The 22,932-nt window shown below is 43.3% G+C and overlaps 1 protein-coding gene across 1 annotated transcript; it reads right to left on the reverse strand.

The window, feature by feature from the left end:
* Positions 1 to 1,463: 1,463 nt before the first annotated feature.
* Positions 1,464 to 20,992, reverse strand: DUSP4 (dual specificity phosphatase 4). Its single transcript, XM_060762701.2, has 4 exons — positions 20,518 to 20,992; positions 7,619 to 7,755; positions 5,542 to 5,761; positions 1,464 to 2,553 (listed from the first exon to the last, which is right to left on the reverse strand). The coding sequence occupies exons 1-4, from the start codon at positions 20,897 to 20,899 to the stop codon at positions 2,168 to 2,170; spliced, it is 1,125 nt and encodes a 374-aa protein (XP_060618684.1). The 5' UTR covers positions 20,900 to 20,992; the 3' UTR covers positions 1,464 to 2,167.
* Positions 20,993 to 22,932: the final 1,940 nt, after the last annotated feature.

The raw sequence follows: 22,932 nt of genomic DNA on the forward strand, positions 1-22,932 counted from the left end.
TGTTTTGAAGAGTACACAACATTCTATTGAATGGGGCAAACATGGCTTGTGATCAGGTTATATTAGAGAAAGCAACTTCCAGTGGCAAGTCTTGTGACGTCCTATGTATTGTGACATCAATATTTTGAGGACCATAAGTCAAACATCAGTATTTTCCTCTTTCTGTCATGTTTATTGTGGTTTAGGGCTCAAACTGTGGAAAGAAAAGTTACCATGCATTTAAACTGAAATGTCTATGCTCATTGAGCACTGTTTTTGTAGTTTACTCATCACAGGATATTTTTGTTTTTGTCCCGGTTCCATTCATTATTAGTAAAGGATTTTAAAGGCTTGTCTTTTTATGATGGAGTCCCAACACTTTTTTGTGGTATTTATTTGACGTATTTTCAAAACTTCCAGCAGGTTTTTAGAATTGGCAGCTTTATTGTACCATTACCCTATGTATACAGTCCCAGTATAGTTTTGACATCTGGTGATTTCCATAGACACTAAAGTCCTGGCTTTGCATTTTAAGAATTCTTGTGTAACTTGCTTGCATAGCTAGCCTTGTGTTCTTCATGCATACTGGCCAGAGAAGAACATAAGTCCCTTATGGCCTTCCTTCCATGTCTGTGACCCAGAACTGGGATGTTACTTCTTTTCTCTTGCTAAAAGAGAAGATATTAGATTCTCTTAACTTAACTAATGTGATTGAATTTTGCATAAAGCCAATGTAACAATTGAGTTAGATTTTCCTGTGCTTTGACTTCATTGTCTGACTTATAGTACTTGTGACAGATCAAGATTCAATAAACACTTTTTTAAACAAATGTTATTTCTTTAATGGGTGATGCATCAGTACTGTGACTGTTCTCCTATTGGGCCTTAACGTTACTTCTCAAAGGCCTTTGTGTTCATAGTTCTATCTGCATGCAAAATCCAATGGGTTTCACTCTTTCTCAAAGACATGTACCTGGTCCTTACAATTCTGCAGATTCCTGCTGCAACTTCAGCAAAAAAAAAAAAAAAGCCTCATACTACCTGTACCCAAAAAACCCAAATCAAGGCAGAGGTTGTTTTTTCCCAATTGCACGCTGAAGCCTACTGCTTTTACAAATGTGAATCATGATGAATTAATTCCCCGTGGTGATGCAGAGTAGACATTCCATCTCTATCCTTGCATTTTCTGGTGCCTCCAGAAAGTCTTGTTTATCTTGACCAGTGGTTTAACCCTTGTGCTGCCAGGACTGAAGACCGACAGGTCAGAGGTTTGAATCCGGGGAGAGCGCAGATGAGCACCCTCTGACAGCTCCAGCTTTCCATACGAGGACATGAGAGAAGCCTCCCACAAGGATAGTAAAACATCCAGGCTCCCCCTTGGCAACATCCTTGCAGATGGCCAATTCTCTCACACCAGAAGCGACTTGCAGTTTCTCAAGTCGCTCCTGACACGGAAAAAAAAATGGGAAAAAAAACAGAAGCAGTTTTTGATCTGATTGGTTTTAATCAGAACGTCAACAGATGCATTTATGAAATCTGACAATTGTTTTAACCATAAAATTTCTTACTCTTTCTCATTTGCTTAAAAACAGTGGCAGTTTAGAATCTGTAACACAATCCACCAAAAAATCAAAAACCAGGCACTTTGGGAAACAGTGGCCCCAATCCAGCTCAAGTTGCAATCAGCAACGCGTTGACAACCAACCGTTCCAGACATAGGAGTACATCCCAATTTACACACGCACAACCTACCTTTCTCTCATGCACACGCCCAGTTCAACGGGGCTCAGGAGAACATAATGACATGCAGCTGCTTTGGCAATTTTTCACAACTTTCTCCAGTTCCAACAAGGCAATTATCTTTCATTCCCTAACCCCAATGGACAGACAGGTCGACACATACAGCTAATTCTAAAAAACTATTAAAATTTCACAACATTTTATATTATTTATACATATATTAAAAATGAGGTAAGACATCCTGCCCAGAGGAGGCATTCTGGACCCTCCCATCTCCCAAAGGTTCCTTTCCAGCTGTAGTGCAGGCTTTATTGCTCTGTCTTTGGATGGATGATGTCTGGCTGCAAGGTAGGCAGAGTCCTTTTGTTATTGCCTTTAATAGTGGCCAACAGGGTTGCAAGGTTTTGCTCCTTGTCATCATCCCAGGGTGCAACCCTTGGAGGCCAGTCTAGCAAGTGGGAGAGGTGGTGATGGGGCTGTGAAGATATGGAAGGCTGCCGGGAGTCGAACACATGGCCACTGAGACAGGGAAGCTGAAGACAAACTGGGAAGTTGGGGTGGAAGTGGTCTTCCCCCTCTCTCTTAATGTTCCCGAGGGGCTGGCAGCCTCAGCAGCACATGAAGTAGCCAGTACTTGGGACTCAAACTGAAGAAGCTGTCCCATGAAGCTGAAGTTGGGAGAGATGATGCTCCGGCGTTGCTTGACAAACTCAAAGGCCTCCTCGAGCTTCACGCGCTTCTTCATGATCAGGTAAGCTAAGCAGATGGTGGCCGATCGGGAGATGCCAGCTTGGCAGTGCACAAGGACCCGGCCTTGGCACATCTTCACAGAGTCTGGGGAGAAGACAGCAGAGCCAAGGCGTCAGCATACACAACAGGTAAAGGCAAGGCCAGAGAAATCTTGACTGTAGCCTAAGCTTTGAGAGCATACATCACTGGCCACTGAAATCATTCATACTTTTCGGGGTAGTTTTGTGAGTTTTTGAAGCCAATTTACTCCCGGTTGTTGATATGGTCTCAATATTGTGTGAACAATGCTCAGCAATAAGTGTTTGATTTCTCTGCCAGTTGTAAGAGATGCACTGAATTTTAGCTCCTCAAAAAGTAAGAGTGAGCGCAACGGTTAAGAAAGGCAACGGTGGCCCTCCAGATAAAACATGCCAAACAACTTCTATCTTAGGGAGAGATTATGAGAAATTCACAGATGGAGGCTCACAGTTGCCTCCTTCTCATCTCTGTGTGCGTATGTCTTTCTGACACATGTACAGACAATTGGACATGCATGCCGAATTATCTACCTATACAGGTGTCAGAATTCAATTTTTGTTGTCAAATGAAACAGAATTTTATTTTATTTTTATTTGATGCACTATGGATCGCAGTTTTGGCGATCGCTAGATATAAATATTAACTACTAGCCGCCCCCAGCCATGCGTTGCTGTGGCCCAGTCTGGTGATCTGGAAAATAATGTAATGAGAAAGTGTTCGTTTCTAATATATGTAATTTCTTTATGCTTGTGGGCAAACAGTATTTCTTGTTGTTTTTTATTAGTGTTGAGGTAGAGATTGTCTGGTTTGCCTACTCTGGAACATGCAACATATAATTGTCCTTCTTTAGGGGCCCCTTTCAAGTCTATGATACTATATCTGTCATATACATGTGTGTGTGAATCATATATATCTATATCTATGGCTGGATGGCTCTTTGTCAGGAGGGCTTTGATTAGCTGTCCCCTGCCATACGTTGCTGTTGCCCAGTCTGTGTATACATGTGTTTTGTGTGTGTATATATGTGTATATGTGTGCGTATATTTGTGTATATGTGTATATATATGGTTTTGCGCATGTGTTGTAATGCATTTTTTTGTTTTTTCGCTTTTTAAGTCTCTTCCGCTGTGTTTTTCAGTGGTTTTTTTTAGTGATGGTCACTCATTGGCGCGATAGGTGTCTTGTGTCCAAATTTGGTGTCAATTGGTCCAATGGTTTTTAATTTATGTTAATCCCACAAACATTACATTTTTATTTATATAGATTTCATTTGCACTCTATTACTGGTGGAGTACACTACCTAATGATGCTTCTCGGTTCAATGAAAACCCTTCTTTTAAGAATGGTCTTTGATTTATACAAAGCATCAATGTGTGGCAACTTCTTCACAAACAGAAATCACCCTTTCATTTGAAACCACAGGATCAATACAAGATAAACATACATATGCAAAGTAGCCCTAGGGAATCTGTATGCCTGTTTTGCAAATACCATTCATGCTGCGGGAGCTATAGCAACAGTAAGCAATGGCAAGGGCTTCTTTCATCAGGCTTCAAGAAAGCACGTCTACCTCTCCAAATGGAGAACGGCTTCATTTATTCACCTTGTTTGGAACCTAATGCAGACCCACACACACGTACCACACGACTGCCTTTATATGACATGCACCAAGAGCTCTGGGAAATGTATTTCCCAAGACTATTGTCAGGTGACAGTAGTTCTCAGACAACATTTTCCCCAGTGGTCCTGTTGCCATAGCAATGCACCAGGCATCTGGGCAGAGGTTTCTCTTTCTGTTCCAGCCAAAGCTGGAAAGGGAAAAGAAACAGGGAAAGGATGGAGGGGAGGGAAATCAAATTCTTCTATGCCTCTTATTTTATCTCAAGTCTGAAGAGAGTTGGGACCACAATGCACAGAATAATTCAAGCTTTACTTAGTAATTCCCACCTGAATGCAAGAGAGACTAGACACAGGGATTTATGTATGCATGTTATTATGTAATGCAAACCGTATCATGTTGATACCCACTTTCTGCATGAGCACCTTCTTTTTGTAATGAAATTCCTAGGTCTAGTCTCTCTTGCTTACAAAAAGCAGGTGCTCACACAGAAAATGGGTATCAACATGATACAGTTTGTATTACATAATACCATGCATACATATAATATAATGGGGCTCAGTAACTTACATTATAAGCAAATCTATATAATAAAAAATGTAATGTTTGTTTGTGGGATTAACTTAAGTCAAAAAACACCAAATGAATTGCCACGAAATTTGTACACAATACACCTATCAGGCCAACAAGTCACCGTCACTCATAAAAACACTGAAAAACACAGTGGAAGGGACTTAAAAAACAAAAAAAATGCAAAAAGATGTGGCAGTGCATGTGCAATACGACTCCCCCAGCAAACAAAACACACAATAGCATATCAACAGATAGATAGATAGATAGATAGATAGATAGATAGATAGATAGATAGATAGGAGAGGGGGAGAGAGATCTGGTGGACTGCTGAGAGTTACAATCCAAGAATAGGTAGAGAAGGAAGAAAGGAGAGAAAGCTAAAGGGAAAGAAAAGGGGGAAGGAAGGAAAGAAAGGGAAGGAAGGAAAGAAAAAAAAGAAAGGAGGAGAGAAAGAGGGAGGTTGGCCACAGCAACGCGTGGCGGGCACGGCTAGTAAAGGTATAAAAGCTGTATTGTGAACATGTCCAGGTGCCATGGAAGGGAATGGGCCCAGGCAGGAAGATATACAAGTGACTTACTCAGCCTAAAGTGAACCACAAGGTGTAGCTTAGTGTGAGATGAAGGCTTACTTTAAGGTAGCTGTCTTCAACCTGCGGCCCTCCAGCTGTGTGGGCCTCCAACTAATAGAAGTCCTAGCCAGCTTGTCTAGTGGTCAGGGATTATGAGAGTTGGGGGCAAATAGCTGGAGGGCCACAAGTTGAAGAGACCTGCTTAAAGGTCTTCCTCCAGTACTCATTTGCTTCAGAATTCAGAACTGGATTCCCCCACCATCCATGCTTTAGCCCCAAAAGCATCACACGTACCTATGTATTCAATTGCTTCCATGAACCAGGAGCTGATGTCAGTTTTGTGGTTATCTTCCACCGGAATAGACTTGTACTGAAAGTGTCCTTCAAAGTGGTTTGGGCAGTCTGACGAGACGTTCAACAAAGCTGTGATCCCCAATGCATCCAGCATGTCCCTCCTAGCTGCATGATGAGCACTGCCCAGGAAGAGGAAAGGAAGGATTTCCACTGGGCCACCCTGATCACGGGAAGGAAGACAGAAAGAGCCATCACTATGAGACGAGGGATATAGGAGATCCTGGTTGAGAAGAAACCTTGTGGGTGGGGGGAATCAGTGGAAAGAGTTGCAGTCCCATCCCCTCTTCCTCATTTCTTCTTTCAAGGAGGGCTTTTGCTAAGAACATTTTTAGGATATTTTGTAGAAGCTCAAAAAGAAATCTAAATTTTGGCAGCAAGGCCATTTGCTGGGACAAGAAAAGCTGAGGCATGTTTATGCATCATAAACATTAAGACAATGTGCCTATTTTGAGAGCTCATATGGTGGCGCAGTGGGTTAAACCGCTGAGCTGCTGAACTTGCTGACCGAAAGGTTGACTTTTTGAATCTGGAGAGCAGGGCGAGCTCCCTCTCTTAGCTGCAGTTTCTACTAACCTAACAGTTCAAAAACATGCAAATGTGAGATCAATGGGTACCGCTTCGGCAGGAAGGTAATGGTGCTCCATGCAGTCATGGCCACATGACCTTGGAGATGTCTATGGACAACACCGGCTCTTGGGCTTAGAAATGGAGATGAGCACCATCCCCTAGAGTCAGACACGACTAGACTTAATGTCAGGGGGAAACCTTTACCTTTACTATGGATAGCTGGTGGAAAAACAAGGAGTTGTTTTTGTTTTGTTTTGTTTTTTACTATTTACTTTCTTTGAAGAGTTCTTCCTCCCAAGGTGCATCTCCACTGTAGAACAAATGCAGTTTAACACCTCTTTAGCTGCCATGACCCAATGCCATGAAGACACCAGCACTCTTTGGCAAATAACACTACAGTGTACCCTCGCTACTTCGCGGTTCACTTTTAGCAGACTTGCTGTTTTGTGGGTTTTTGAAAATATTAATATAAATATTAAATATTTACATCCAGTGGAGGCCAGGGACCCCAGAAGTGAGGTGGACTGAGGCACAGCTGCCTGTGTGGCTTTGGAGTCTCTGCGGAGGCCAGGGAGGCAGGCAGGTGCCCTTGGGATGGGCCGGGAGGCAGGTAAGGAAGCACGGGTAAGAAAATAATACATAAAATATATAAAATAATGTATAAATATTAAAATTAATATGGCGTCCCTACTTCGTGGATTTTCACTTATCTCGGGTAGTCCTGGAGTGGAACCCCCGCAATAAGTGTTTCCATGTAGTCTCACTTTTGATCTACTGATTGTTTTGGACTTGCAACCATTCGGGGGGGTTTTCCTTGAAACAAGAACCATAAAGGGCCTCAGGTTGGCAACCTCTATCCTGAATCATAGGAAAGTCACCAAACTCCTACAGACAGACACAAGTCATTTCCTCTGAAATGACAAATTGTGTTACTGTTGGCACACACCAGGATACCTACACATCGGAGTTAAGAATGTAGGGATAGGACCAGCGGTCAGTTTTCTATCTGGGACCCCAATGACTATTACAAATCCCCCACCCTCAAAAAAACCAGAAGAGCCCTGGAGCTCAAAATTCTGCTCTTGAAAAACAATGATCCTTTATGTAAAGTAGAGCAGGAGAGGAGCTATTTAAGTGGTGACCTGTTCCTCTTACTTTCCTTCCAGAACAGTAGTTCTCAACCTGTGGGTCCCCAGAGGTTTTTGCCTTCAACTCCCAGAAAACCTAACCGCTGGTAAAATGGCTGGGATTTCTAGGAGTTGGAAGCCACCACACCTGGGGACCCTCAGGTTGAGAACCACTGTTCCAGAAGAAACTATTTTGAAGAGTTTGGAGGATCTGAGGGCCACAAAATGTCCCCGAGAGCCAAAGAAGGAAACTTTGCCTATTCCCGTTCTTAGTGTTTGAGAACAACTTCAGGTTTAAATGGGGAGAATGACTGGAAACCAACCTGATCGTACTGCGGTGTCCCACAGGAACTGCAGCTATGCTCAAGACGTTCAATGGCGGCTGGCAAGGAAAAAGCGGCAGGCGATTTCATCTTTATACAGAATTCTGGATATTCTGCATGGAATCTCTCATAGCCACCTGAAAGTAATAATAATTGCACCATATTACACTGCAGCACTATTTTAGGCAGCCACAAAATACTCCGTGGTAACACACATGATCCAGATCAATTAAGTCAGGTATTACAGGTCTCTAACTCCCACCAACTCCTCCAGCCTGTGTCTTTTCTGTCAAGAAGAAAAATAATCTCCAGCTTGAAGTCAAAGCCGGCTTTGGACAAGCAGTCAGATGTGGTATCAACTCAAAGCACAAATCAGAGAGCTGGGGAGAAGTGTCCTCCAATATCAAGGAAACACAACAAATGGAAGTGAAAAATGGAGGTACAAGCAGCAGGATCAAAAACCCTTCTAGCATATTACCTATTTGATTCGGGGGTTCAGCTGATAGACAAAAGAGCCTGTGGCCAAGCATGAACCAAATCATAATTAATTTGTTGAGATGTTGTCAACACACATGATCCAGCAGACTCCAAATACGATTAGTAAGAAGTTGCTGTAAGTGAACGTCATTTGCTAAACAAAATAGATGCAAAAATGATGTGAGCAGAACGGAAACAGCACTGCAAATCAAAAGCACATCCAGGGAATATCTCCCAGATTTGAACCACACAGAGGAGGGCACTAACCATTCAACAATTATTAAGGGACACTCAAAACTGAGGTAGGACCCTCTGAATCAATATTTAATTTCGAGCACTGGGACTCTCATATTCTGCCCCATGTAGAAGCAGATGTCACACATGACATCACACAGAAATCTTGGGAGGATAAAGACATGTTAGAGCAGCCAAGAGTGCACGGCTGTTGTGGATGGAGCAAATGCTATGCACTCTTGGCTGCTCTAAAATTTCCCAATCCTCCCAAGATTTCTGGGGCTGTGCCACCCTTTAAATGGTTTGTATTCCACCAAGAATCCAGAGGTCAATGATAACAAATGCAAAATAATATGTGAACTGGCTCCATATTTTCAGAATTCTCAAGGGGCCATTTGGCAAGGCATGGCTTCACATTTTCCTAACAGCAAATTTAAGTATGGAAGGTGCTCCATCACCAGGCAGGAACAGAGTTTGCATCTATGTCAGGGTTTTTTTCCCCCATGTTGAGAAACCGCAAGTCGCTTCTGGTGTGAGAGAATTAGCCATCTGCAAGGATGTTGCTATGTGTTACCATCCTGTGGGAGGCTTCTCTCATGTCTCTGTATGGGAAGCTAGAGATGACAGACGGGAGTTCACCCCGCTACCGGATTTGAAATGCCACCTTTCAAGTCAGGAGTCCTGCTGGCACAAGTGTTTAACCCATTGCACCACTAGGGGCTCCATTTACATCTGGTTGCCTCTTGTGTTTAGTATGTGGGTTGCTGTAGCTGCTAAACAATTAAATGTAGGCTAGATGAAACTCAAGGTTGGTAAAATAGCCTATTCAAACTACGGTATGTTGGAAATTTCTGACCATGCCCCTGAATTTCCCTTCCACTTAATTTTCACCACTTTCACCCATGGCCTCCATGTGGGATTGAAATGTATGTCAAGAAATGAAGTGCCAATTTGTAGGAACAGAAGTGCAACCACCATCCATATGTGTGCATATGCGCCTTCAAATAGCCTGCTGACTTATGGTGGCCTCGAGAATTTCATATGGTTTTCTCAGGCAAAGAATAGCTCAGTTTTGCAAGTTCTTTCTTCTGAAGTGTAGCCTACAGCACCTGGTAGTCAATGGCAGTCTCCTACCCAAATACTCACCAGAGCTGACCCTGTTTAGCTCCAACTGCTTAATCAGAAATCAGCTCCACTTAAGTTTACTGAAACTAGCCTTCAGGTTAGTTAAAACCAAAGGGACAATTCAACAACAAACTTATACTCTTTAGTATGCAGTGGAACAAATCAAGTACGAGGGTTGAATGAAAAGTAATGCCTCCACCTTCGTCACTCCTCAAAAGATGACAGTACTGGTATGCGGCAGGTACTGGCTTGTTCAGTAGACTTTCCTCTACAGTTCCATTTTGGTGGGAAGCCTTAGCATTGAATGTTGTGTTGTTAAAGTGCGAAGTATGGAACCCTGTGCAGACGGTCCGGTCAATGCGACTTAAGCAACGTACAGTCATTGAATTCTTGACAGCAGAAGGTGTCATCCCAAAGGAGATTCATCAGAGAATGCAAGCTGTTTATGGTGATTGTGTTGATGTGAATACTGTGTGTCGTTTGGCGAGAAAGTTTAAAGATGTTGAGGCGGGAACATCTGACTTGCATGACAAACAAAGAGTTAGACATCCTGTGACAGCAACCACCGAGTTTCACAAGCAAAAGATTGACAGATTGATTCAGGATAATCATCACATCACTCAGAGAGAAATTTCAAGCATAATCGGCATTTCACAAGAACATGTGGGTCACATTATTGCTTTTCTTGGCTATCGGAAGATCTGTGCACAATGAGTACCCAGGATGCTGATGCCTGAAATGAAAGTGCACAAACTTGAAACTTCAGAGACTGGATCTCACCACCATACGACATCCTCCATACAATCCAGATTTAGCACTGTCTGACTTTGATCTGTTCCCAATAATGAAAGAAGATCTGTGCGGACATCATTATGCTTCTGATGAAGACGTTGAGAGAACAGTGAGATGCTGGTTGCGGAAACAGAGTGTTGACTTCTGTGACGGCTTCAGAAAACTTGTTCATCGTTGGCAGAAATGTATCTAATTGTCTGGTGATTATGTGGGAAAGTGAATAGTGGTAGTTAAAGATCTAAGGATTATTTCTGTGTTTGGTTTATTAAAATATTCCCATCCAAACCCAAGTAACAAAGGTGGAGGCATTACTTTTCAATCAACCATTGTACATTAGATTGCAGTGTTACATTACACACAAAAGTGCTTTGTTTTTTGTTGCTGGAAAGAAATCCTGTTTGCTTGTGAACCTTGGAGATAATAGAAAGAACAGTTCATATCCCAAGACAGCAGCACTCTAAAGCTTCTATTTAAAAAGAAAACACAATTTGAAATGTTGTTGTTGCATGCTAAACCTATCACAGGGTTTTTGACAAGATTTGTTTTTGGGATTTGCCTTTGCCTCCTTCTGAGGCTGAGAGAATGTGACTTGCTCTAAGTGGATTTTCATGACTGAACAGTGCTCCAAACCCTTGTTTCCAGAGTTGTCGCCCAGCAATCATGCCACTACATCATGCTAGCTCTCATTTTAAGCAAAAGAGACTTTGTAATATTATGTTCCAAAGTTTCAAAAGACAACGCTGCATCTGTCTAATCAATGAACCAGTTATTGCCACACACACACACACACACACACACACACACACACACACACACAAGCCAGTCCCATGCACACCCGAACTCTGCTTTGGAAGCTTAGGGACCCTGTTGAACAGGCTTAAGGGTGGCAAGATGCAGCAAGATGGAAGGAAGGGATTTTTTTTCACACAAGCAGACTCTGACTATTCTGCCCTGAGACAAACTGAATTTCTGCACCATAAATACATTTTGCAAACTAGGCCAAATGGACTAACTGTCATTTCATCAGAAGAGAACACTCTCAGGCACTTTCAGCGGGCATTGCCTAGAAGGCACTTAAAAGTATAATGTCTGGGTGAATATAATCCAGATTAAGACGAACACTACCCAACACACATTTTGGTGTCTCCAATGTTAGACATGTTTCTGGGTATATTTGACCTTCTGATTCCAAAAATGGCAACAGTTCCCACCTATCAGTTCTAGTTTTTGATATACAGAACATATGCTATTTAGCAGTCTTCATCTGCTCAACCATAAGAAATCATGCTAACCATATTTAAGAAACTAGAGCTGATTTGCTCTATACAATACAATTTTCTGAATCTGCCCCGAGTAAGCCCAGGAACAGGTGAGAAACCAAAACACCAAGAAAATATTATTATTATTTTACTGACACAAAAACACAGTATGTCACAGCAAACGAGATATGTATGTTGGATTTCGTATCACAAGTCGAACACTTCCCAAGCGTCTAGGACTGTGTGATGTATTTTTGAATGATGTGTTCAGATTCAAGTAAGGAGGTCTTTTGTAGTTGACAGATCGTGATTTCGTCAATGTTTATTGTATCAAAATGCCTGCTGAGATCCTTTGGCACGGCACCCAGTGTGCCGATGACCACTGGGACCACCTGTACTGGTTTATGCCAAAGACTTTGTAGTTCGATTTTGAGTTCCTGGTAGTGGCAGAGTTTTTCCTGTTGTTTTTGACATAGAACATGGTGAAGAATGCTGGGAGTTGCAATCCAGCAACATCTGGAGGGTTGCATTAAATCTGGCCATGCGACCACCTATTATACTATGGGAGCCTGCAAAAAATCCTGCAAATCTCTTGGAAAGACAGGCGGACAAATGTCAACTTTCTGAAAGAAGCAAAGACCACTAGCACTGAAGCGATGCTCCTCCGCCATCAACTCCATTAGACTGGCAACATTGTCCAAATGCCCGATCATTGTCTCCCAAAGCAGCTACTCTACTCCAAATTCAAGAACAGGAAATGGAATGTTGGGGGACAGGAAAAGAGATTTAAAGATGGGCTTAGCAAACCTTAAAAACCGTGCCTAGACACTGAGAACTGGGAAGCCCTTGCCCTTGAGCTCCCTAGCTGGAGGTCAGCTGTGACCAGCAGTGCAGCAGAATTCAAAGAGGCATGAATGGAGGGCGAAAGGGAGAAACATCCCAAGAGGAAGGTACGTCAAGCCAACCCCAACCGGGTCCACCTTCCATCTGGAAACTGATGTCCTCACTGGGGGAGAAGATGCGGATCAAGAATAGGGCTTCACAGCAACATACAGATCCACTGCCAAGACACCTCATCCAGAAGACAATCATCCTAAGGTATCTTTAGGGATTGTAAAGTCAGGGGTCCTCAAACTAAGCCCTGGGCACTGGATACGGCCCTCCAAGGTCATTTACCCAGCCCTCACTCAGGGTCAACCTACGTCTGAAATGACTTGAAAGCACACAACAACAACAACAACAACAACAACAACAACAAACCTATCTCATCAGCCAAAAGCAGGCCCACACTTCCCATTGCAATACTAATACGATTATATTTGTTAAAATTGTTTTTCATTTTAATTACTGTATTGTTTTTAAGTGGGTTTTTTTCACACTACAAATAAGATATGTGCAGTTGCATAGGAATTCATTCATGTTTTTCAAATTACAATCCGGCTCTCCAACAGTTTGAGGGACTGTGACCTGGCCCTTGGTTTAAAAAGTTTGAGGACCCCTGGCCTAAGTAAAGCAAGTAAGTAAAGTAAGTAACAAAATTTTAAAAATGTTCTGTTCCTGGTTGCAAAGTGTTATTTCCTGTTTAATTGTGTGGCACTTCCTTTGAAAGTAGTTGTTATACTCCAGTAGCTTCGTTTTTGTGGCAACCACAAACTATGTTGAATTGGTTGAGACTCAACAAGATATTCACTGAAAAATTATAGCAAAATGTGCTGTAGAATGTCCCACAAAAACAAAGTTTTTGCAGTTTAATAAACCTTTTCCATGTTTTAAAGGCAAAACCAATTAGGAAATGACATTTATAACCCAGGAACAAAACTCGTGTTACATAACTGTATTTGACAACTATCAAAATATTAAAGAAATCATATCCGACTAAGAACTGGCCTATTAAACCTTCATACCACAAACACCTTTTCAGAATGATCATTGCCGCTGTCTTCTTTCTGTTAACAGTTCAGATACTTGTTTCTTTTGTAACTCTAGGCTAAATATAATTGATTACAGAGTATCAGAGCCAAGCAGAAGAGGATAGTTAATTGTCCACATTTATGGCAACTTTTCCGAATACTTGTATATATTAAACCAACAATTTAAAGTGAATTTCACTGCTCCACAACTTTTAGAGAGTGGGTTATAATCAGCATTAGTCCAAAAACATAAAGGTAAAGGTTTCCCCTTGACATTAAGTCATGTCAGACTCTAGGGGTTGGTGCTCATCTCCATTTCTAAGCCAAAGAGACGGCGTTGTCCGTAGACACGTTCAAGGTCATGTGGCCAGCATAACTGCATGGAGCGCTGGTACCTTCCCACCAGAGCAGTACCCTATTGATCTACTCACATTTGCATGTTTTTGAACTGCTAGGTTGGCAGAAGCTGGAGCTAACAGTGGGAGCTTATCCTGCTCCCCGTATTTGAACTGCCTACCTTTCGGTCAGCAAGTTCAGCAGCTCAGCGGTTTAACCCGCTGTGCCACTGCAGCCCTTGCAGCCCCAAACATATGCATTTTATTATCCTCTTAAAGCTTTAAAAATATTTCAGTCTGATTTGACAGGAACACATTTAGAACAATCCCAGCTTTGCAATGGGTATGACAGAGAGCAATGCAAGACACCTGGAACAGGTGTACCACACGCTCAAGGATTTCCATTTTAAATGTCAGAGGGGAAATTAGCTTCCCTCTTCTTCGGTGGTATAAAGTACCAAGCAGAGAAAGCAATAAAGAAATGTCTGGTTACAGTATTTACATACATGCCACATAGTTTTATTGGATGGCTTTGCAACTATGGAAGATAAATATAGTCATTAGGTGTCACTCAGAAGCCATGAGCAACCATGCGATGGCAAGGGAGAGTCTCTGGACTACGAGCGCAGCAGTAGATTTTATTTTCTGACCACTGCTTACCTTAAGATGTTTCTGGTTCCTAAATTAACATTTGTTTAGCATTTTTTTAAAGGAGGAAGGCTCAATTCACCCAAACTTGGGAAAGTTACCTTTTGGATTACAACTCTTCAAACTCCCCTTATGGGCCAGGGACTTCTGGGAACTGTCACCCACAAAGTAGCATTTCCAAACTCACAATCAATAAAACTTAGAAGGCCAATTTTGCATCTGAAGGCTCATTTTCCAATATCGTTGGATTTAAAAGGATCTCAGAGATGGAAAGGAGCTTAATCTGCAGAAATGCTGCCAGCTGATCAACCAGAAAGGAAACATGGAGAATTACTACTATATATGATGGCTGCAGTGAGAATAATCTATGCCCAGAGATGGAAAGTATCAGCAAGCCAGATGAAAGAAAAATGGCTTACGAAGATCTGTGAATGAGCTGAGATGGACAAAAGGACAATAAGGACTAAGGAGAAATCCTTGATTAATTATAAGACAGGCTGAAACTTAGGCCCCTTCTACACTGTCATATTAAACCAGTTCAAAGCAGACAATCAGGAACTAGATTATATGGAAGTAGGATCTGTGGCTCTGGCCAGCTATATTGATACATATTTTCTTAGAATCATGGAGTTAGAAGGGAACACAAGGGCCATCCAGCCCAACCCCCTGCCATGCAGGAAAAGCACAATCAAAGCACTCCTGACAGATGGCCATCCAACTTCCAAAGTTTCCAAGGAAGGAGCTTCTACCAGTAGGCATGGGCAATCCATGGTTCTGAATGGTTCTAAAGTACAGTACTTACAAAACTTGGGGGAAACTTGTGCTTCGCTTCTAAAGTATTTCTAAAGCTGGTGCTTTGCTTCTAAAGTGTTGCTAAAGTTCTGGTGATGAAAACTTCAGAACTCTAACAAAACTTTCAAAATTTCATTATAAATGGCAGTTTCTAATTGGTTCTGTCATAAAAATCGCCAATAACAAAATAATAATGAAAATTTTAAATTTTAAAGGAACACTTTAGAAGCAAAGCACCAGTGCCCCCTAGTTTTGTAAGTACTGTACTTTAGAACCATTTAGAACCATGGATTGCCCATGCCTAATGGTAGAAGCTCCTTCTTTGGAAACTTTAGAAGCTAGATGGCCATCTGTCAGGAGTGCTTTGCTTCTAAAGTGTTGCTAAAGTTCTGGTGGTGAAAACTTCAGAACTCTAACAAAACTTTCAAAATGTCATTATTATTTCATTATTGGTGATTTTTATAATTAGGAGGTGCCATTTATAACAAAATTTTGAAAGTTTTGTTAGAGTTCTGAAATTTTCATCACCAGAACTTTAGAAACACCTTAGAAGCAAAGCACCAGCACCACCTAGTTTTGTAAGTACTTTAGAACCGGGGTTGTTGTAGGTTTTTCAGGCTGTATGGCCATGTTCTAGAAGCATTCTCTCCTGACGTTTCACCTGCATCTATGGCAGGCATCCTCAGAAGTTGTGAGGTCCTTCAGAACCATTTAGAACCATGGATTGCCCGTGTTTATCTACCAGACTCCAAGGCAGAGAGTTCCACTGCTGAATAGCCCTTACAGTCAGGAAGTATTTCCTAATATTCAGGTAGAATTTCCTTTCCCGTCATTTGAACCCATTGCTCCACTGAGTCCTAATCTCTAAAGCAAATCCTAACTTGTATCGGTCCATTTTCAAACTTTCTACAACTTCTGCTTCATTTAAAAAAAAAACAGGAACCACAACATGGGAGAAAAAAGCGATGCCACAGAAAAGCACTCCTTTTGTGGCATTCACAACACATTGTCACAAGAAGATACAAATCGGCATAAGGTTTTGTTCTGCCAGGCACATGCATGTATCTAGGGGCAGTGGGAAGGAGGGCTATAAATGGACTCAATGGCTCCTGCTGTCCCCCGGCCGAGGCCCTCCAGGGAACAATGGGGCAGCAGCATCCCCCAGCCCCCTTTCCCTTCCACGCCAGCCAGGATGTTTGGTAGTTCAAAAGGTCACCCGCAGCAGAGAGAAAGAGACAGAGAGAGCTATAAAAGGGAAGTCAGGCAGGAAACAACCTCCAGATACAATACACTCCCTCCTCCTATCTCCTTTTTCCACTGTTTTCAAGATCCAGGCCATGTGCGTGTGTATATAACACAAGTGCCATCATGTCCCCTGTCCCTTTCTGGCAATTCCTGTAAATTTCACAGGGTTTTCTTATGAAAGGAAGGGTCTCTTCTAGGGCTGGTCCCACACTGCAAAATTAATTAACGCACTATCTGACTCAATACTATGGGAGACCTGGGATTTGTAGTTTGCTTAGACCTCCAGTACTCTTTACAAAGACTGAGGACCTTGTAAAACTACAACTTTTTTTAACTGCAAAGTATGAAGTCTTAATGGCCATCTGTCGGGGGTGTTTTGAATGCAATTTTCCTGCTTCTTGGCAGGGGTTGGACTGAATGGCCCATGAGGCCTCTTCCAACTGTATGATTCTAAGAGTGGTGTCAAACTCCAATAGTTCTCCAGGTAAGATGAGGCCTATGCTTGCTTTGTTTTTTTGCACCATAACAAACAAAGCAAGGAATTCATAACAGGAGTCAAAATAAAACTGGCATCAGAATTAAGCAATTAGCTTGGCGATAGAGGAACGGGGGGGGGGGGGGGTCTTCAAAATTAGCCTGAGACTAGATCTACACTGCCATATAATCTAGTTTCTGAATCCAGATTATCTGCTTTGAACTGGTTTATGTGAATCCAGTTCAAAGTAGATGATCTGGGTTCAAAAACTGAATTATAGAGCAATGTTGATTGGGGTCTGAGAGATACAAGGAGCCCCAAGGAGAGAAGGTTAATACATTATTATTATTATTATTATTATTACTATTATTACTATTATTACTATTACTACTACTAGCTGTACCCGCCACACATTGCTGTGGCCAACCTTCCCTCTTTCTCTCCTGCTTTCTCTCCTTCCTTCCTTCCTTCCTTCCTTCTCTTTTTTTCTTCTCTCTTTTCTTCCTTCTCCATCTCTTTCCTTCCTTGCCCTCCATTTTTCTCTCCTTTCTTCTTTCTCTAACTATTCTTGGACTGTAACTCTGAACAATCCTCCTGATTGATCTATCTACCTACTATCTATCTCTATGTAATCTATATCTATCTTATCTATTTGGAGGATTGCTAGGAGTTGCAGTCCAGGAATAGGAAATATGTATGGACTGGGATGCTCTCAAAGAAACCCAAGGAGAAGAAAGCTTGCAGCTTGGAAGCAGAACATTTGGAGCATCCTCCTCCCCTAAAGGGCCTGGTCTGGGGAATGCTGGGAGCTGTCATTTTCGCACATGCGCCGTGTCGTCATTTAGCTTTTTGGGTTTTTAAGTCCTTTCTGCTATTTTTTTGGGAGGGGTTTATGAGTGATGGTCACTCGTTGGTCTGTTAGGGGTGTAGAGTCCAAATTTCATGTCAATTTGTCCAGTGGTTTTTGAGTTATCTTAATCCCACAAACGAACATTACATTTTTATTTATATAGATGATGATGATGATGATGAAGATGATGATGATGATGATTATTATTACAAAACCCACACTTCTCTGGGGCTAAAGCAAGCATGGGCCAACTTTCTAACTTGGGGGCCCAGAGCGGGGTGGGCTGGTTAGGGAGGGGGTTGATGATGGATGGGAGAGAAAAAGTGTATCCATGAGACACCCCCCCCCCTTTGCCAACTCCTGACATAGAATCCTAGAATCCTCAAGTTGGAAGAGACCCCCAAGGAGCACCCAGTTCAACCCCCTGCCATGCAGGATGACACAATCAAAGCACTCCCAATAGACAGCCTCTGTGAAAAGCCCCCAGAGTAGGAGACTCCACACTCCTAAGGCCGCCTATGCCGCTCTCCAGGAAGTTCTTTCTAATCTTTTCAGCTGAATCTCTTTCCCTGCCATTTGAACCCATTGCTCCCTTGTGCCTTGGTCTCTAGAGCAGCAGAAAGTTAGCCCCCCCCCCTTCCCTCAATGGGACACTCTTTGAAATCTTGAAACATGGCTCTCATGTTCCTTCCCTACCTTTTCTTCTCCCAGCTAAACATCCCCCAAAGAGGAAAGGAGGAAGGAAAAGGAGAAGGGAGGAAGGGAGGGGAGAGAGAAGGAAGGAAAGACAAAGGAAGGAAGGAAGGAAGGAAGGAAGGAAGGAAGGAAGGAAGGAAGGAAGAGAATAGAAGGAGGGAGGGGAGGGAAGAGTGAAGGAAGGAAAGAAAGACAAAAGGGAAGGCAGGAAAAAGAGGGAAGGATGGAGAAAAGAGGGAAGGAAGGATGAAAGGATGGAAAGGAGGGAAGGAGAACAAGGGAAATAAGGAAGGGAAGGAGGAGGGGAAGGGAGACAGAAGGAAGGATAGGATCCATTCAATTATGAGTCGCCAGTTGGCTGAGAAAGGCGGTACACAAATACAGTAAGTAAGTAAATAAATAAATAAATAATAGGATGGTGAGAGAGAGGAAGGCCTGAGGAAAGAGCTCAAGGGGCCGCATCAGGCCCCCGGGCCTGGTTTTCCCCTTACCTGGGCTAAAGCCAGTTGGGACCCTAAGATCAAGTCACAAGTTGCTGTGGTTTTTAACTTTGAATGTGTTTTAATGGTTTTAAACTGGGAATTTAAAAAATACTGTTTTATATTTAATCCTGTTTTATTGTTTGCATAGTTTTATATTTTAAATTGTATGCTGAGCCACTTTGAGTCTCCTACAGGAGAGATAAAGTGGGATATAGAGGAGGAGGAGGAGGAGAAGGAGGAGGAGGGTGGGTAAGATAACAGGAAGTGAGAGAAATCTACCCTTAGGAAGGGATATTCCCTCCTGAAGGAGTTACCATGGGGAAAAGGGGTCTCCCCTGAAGCTTTATCACATTCACAAGTCATTTTTTTTTTCAAAATCCAATTATCACAGAGACAGAAAACAAGACAAAAAATCTTCTGAAGAGGAGCACAGACACCAAAACAAACACCACATGGGGTATTAACCCTTCCCTATCTGATGCAAAGATTATATTTCTCATACACACACACACACACACAAAGTATTTGATATAATATATCTATATATACAAGAATGCTCTGTGCATAATGAGTACCTTAAAAACCAAAGAACCAATGAACGAAATCACACCAAATTTGGCAGCAAAACGTCTCACAACACAAGGAGTGACCATCACTCAAAAATATGATTTTGTCATTTGGGAGTTGTAGTTGCTGGGATTTACAGTTCACCTACAATCAAAGAGCATTCTGAACCCCACCGACAATAGAATTAGACCAAACCTGGCACACAGTTCTCCCACGACCAACAGAAAATACTGGAAGGGTTTGGTGGGCAGTGTCCTTTGGTTTTGGAGTTGTAGTTCACCTACATCCAGAGATCACTGTGGACTCAAACAATGATGGATCTTCACCAAACTCTACGCGAATACTCAATATGCCCAAATGTGAACACTGGTGGAGTTTGGGGAAAATAGACCTTGACATTTGGGAGTTGTGATTGCTGGGATTTATAGTTCACCTACAATCACAGAGCATTCGGAACATCACCAACGATAGAATTGGGCCAAACCTCCCATACAGAACCCCCGTGTGGGCCACAGCAACGCGTGGTAAGGGACTGCTAGTAGCTTATATATATCTTTGGCTGAAGTTACACTTAAAATGTTCTGACTTCCATACCAATGCAACTATTATATATATATATATATGTATTTGTTATAGTATCTATCTTATATATAATATGCTATATATTTGACTGAAAAACGTTCTGACTTCCATACAGATTCTGTATTTCATACATACATATATACACACAGTATTTGATATAATATATATATATATATATATATATATAATAATAATATATCTTTGGCTGGAGTCACACTTAGAAATGTACCTGTTCCCACTTCCATACAAATTGAACTACAGAAGCTATCTTGCTTGTAACTTGGGGACTGCCTGCTTGCCCATAGATTCAGAGCTGGAGGAGACCCCAGCAGCCGTCCTGTCCCTCCCACCCCATTCTGACACAACGAAGGGCACGGCCCGATCCCTCCCGACAGATGCGCGTGCGGCCGGCCTGCCTGCGCCTGCTGACCTTTGAGGAGGGCGAGTCGGGCGCGCTGGGCGTCCCTGGTGAGCGCGCGCAGGACCAGGGCCAGGGTGCTGTCCTCGCGCAGGGCCTGGGCGCGCGGGCAGCGCTCGTCGTAGAGCACCACGGCGGCGTAGAGGCCCTCGCGCAGCCCCGCGCGGGCCTCCTCCTCGGCCGGCAGGATCTGCTCCAGGCTGACGGCGCCCTTGGCCCTCCTCCGCACGATGGTGTTGCAGCGCACGTTGAGCGCCCCGCGGATGAAGCCCGCGCTGTGAGCCAGGAAGGGGCGGCAGTCCAGCAGCAGGAGGCACTTGGACCCCGAAGAAGAGTGCAGGAGGAGGCGGTGCAAGGCGCCGCACTCCATCTCGCCCAGGGGCTCCACCATCATGGCCTTAGCGCATGGCCGCCACGCAGCTGCACCAGCAACAACAACAACAGCAGCAGCAGGGGATTTAAGAATGAAGCGGCTGCGGTTCTCATGGGCGGGGCTTTTAAATCGCCCCGCCCCGCCCACCTCCCCCTTGTCCACGCCTCCATTGTGACGTCAGCGTTCCATTCACTGCCAGGGAGGCTAGGAAGGGGCGGGCCCTAGCCTCCCCTGGCAGTGAATGGAATGCTGACGTCACGATGGGGGCGTGGACAAGCAGGAGGTGGGCGGGGCCCTGTGATTAAAAAAGATCTGCGCGCGTTCATTCATAAAAAAAAGAGAGGGAAAAAGACCTTTCTTTCCTAGGTCGTTTGTTTATTTATCGTGTCAGGGGCAACTAGACAATTGTATTACATTTCTAACAGAACAAAACAGACAGACAAAACACAAAATTTGCAAGCTTGGTAGTTGATTAAATGTCCTTTGACCAGTATCTGGCCACTTGGAGTGCCTCTGGTGTTGCTGCAAGAAGGTCCTCCATTGTGCATGTGGCAGGGCTCAGGTTGCATTGCAGCAGGTGGTCAGTGGTTTGCTCTTCTCCACACTCGCATGTCGTGGATTCCACTTTGTGGCCCCATTTCTGAAGGTTGGCTCTGCATCTCGTGGTGCCAGAGGACAGTCTGTTCAACGCCTTCCAAGTCACCCAGTTTTCTGTGTGCCCAGGGGGGAGTCTCTCATTTGGTATCAGCCATTGATTGAGGTTCTGGGTTTGAGCCTGCCACTTTTGGACTCCCGCTTGCTGAGGTGTTCCAGCAAGTGTCTCTGTAGATCTTAGAAAATTATTTCTTGATTTAAGTCGTTGACGTGCTGGCTGATACCCAAACAGTGGATAGGCTGGAGATGTCACTGCCTTGGTCCTTTCAGTATTCAGTATTCCCGGCGGATGTCAGGTGGTGCAATGCCGTCTAAACGGTGTAATTTCTCCAGTGGTGTGGGTCGCAGACACCCTGTGATAATGCGGCATGTCTCATTAAGAGCCACATCCACTGTTTTAGTGTGGTGAGATGTGTACCACACTGGGCATGCATACTCAGCAGCAGAGTAGCATAGCGCAAGAGCAGATGTCTTCACTGTGTCTGGTTGTGATCCCCAGGTTGTGCCAGTCAGATTTCGTATGATATTGTTTCTAGCACCCACTTTTTGCTTGATGTTCAGGCAGTGCTTCTTGTAGGTCAGAGCATGGTCCAGAGTGACTCCCAGGTATTTGGGTGCGCTGCAATGCTCCAGTGGGATTCCTTCCCAGGTGATCCTTAGAGCTCAGGATGCTTGTCTGTTCTTAAGGTGAAAGGCACATGTCTGTGTTTTAGATGGGTTAGCGATCAGTTGGTTTTCCCTGTAATAGGCAGTAAGAGCACCTAGAGCTTCGGAGTGCTTCTGTTCAACCATCTCAAAGCTCCCTGCTTGAGCAGTAATGGCACGATCTTCAGCATAGATGAAACTCTCTGTCCCTTCTGGCAGTGGCTGGTCATTTGTGTAAATGTTGAACATGGGTGGAGCAAACATGCTCCCCTGAGGCAGGCCATTCTTCTGTTTCCGCCATCTGCTTCTCTGGCCCTGGAAGTCAACAAAAAAGCTCCTGTTTTGTAGCAGGTTTCCTATGAGACGGGTAAGGTGGCAGTCCTTTGTGATATTATACATTTTTCTCAGGAGGTCGTTTGTTGACCTGTCGTCACCTGGCTTCCCTTTTTTTCTGTGTGCATCTACGCTCTTGACTCAGTGCATTTTGACACTATTTCCACTGTCAGAGTTCAATGCTTTGGAAGGATGGGATTTTTTTAAGGTATTTTTTTCTTTTGACTGAATGAGCAAATCAATCACACATCTGGGTTGTAAATTTCTGTGCAAAAGCATTGAAGTGCTTTACTAAAAATTACAACATAGAAACACATTAACAAATTTATACAATCAGATTTAGGAAGCAGCCAGGCTTTGAAGCTGCAAGGCCATTAAATGCTAATCAACGTGCCTAATTGCAACATTCACACTTGCCTCAA

The sequence above is a fragment of the Anolis sagrei genome, chromosome 2 (assembly GCF_037176765.1).
Source record: "Anolis sagrei isolate rAnoSag1 chromosome 2, rAnoSag1.mat, whole genome shotgun sequence".
In the NCBI taxonomy this organism is placed as follows: Eukaryota; Metazoa; Chordata; class Lepidosauria; order Squamata; family Dactyloidae; genus Anolis; species Anolis sagrei.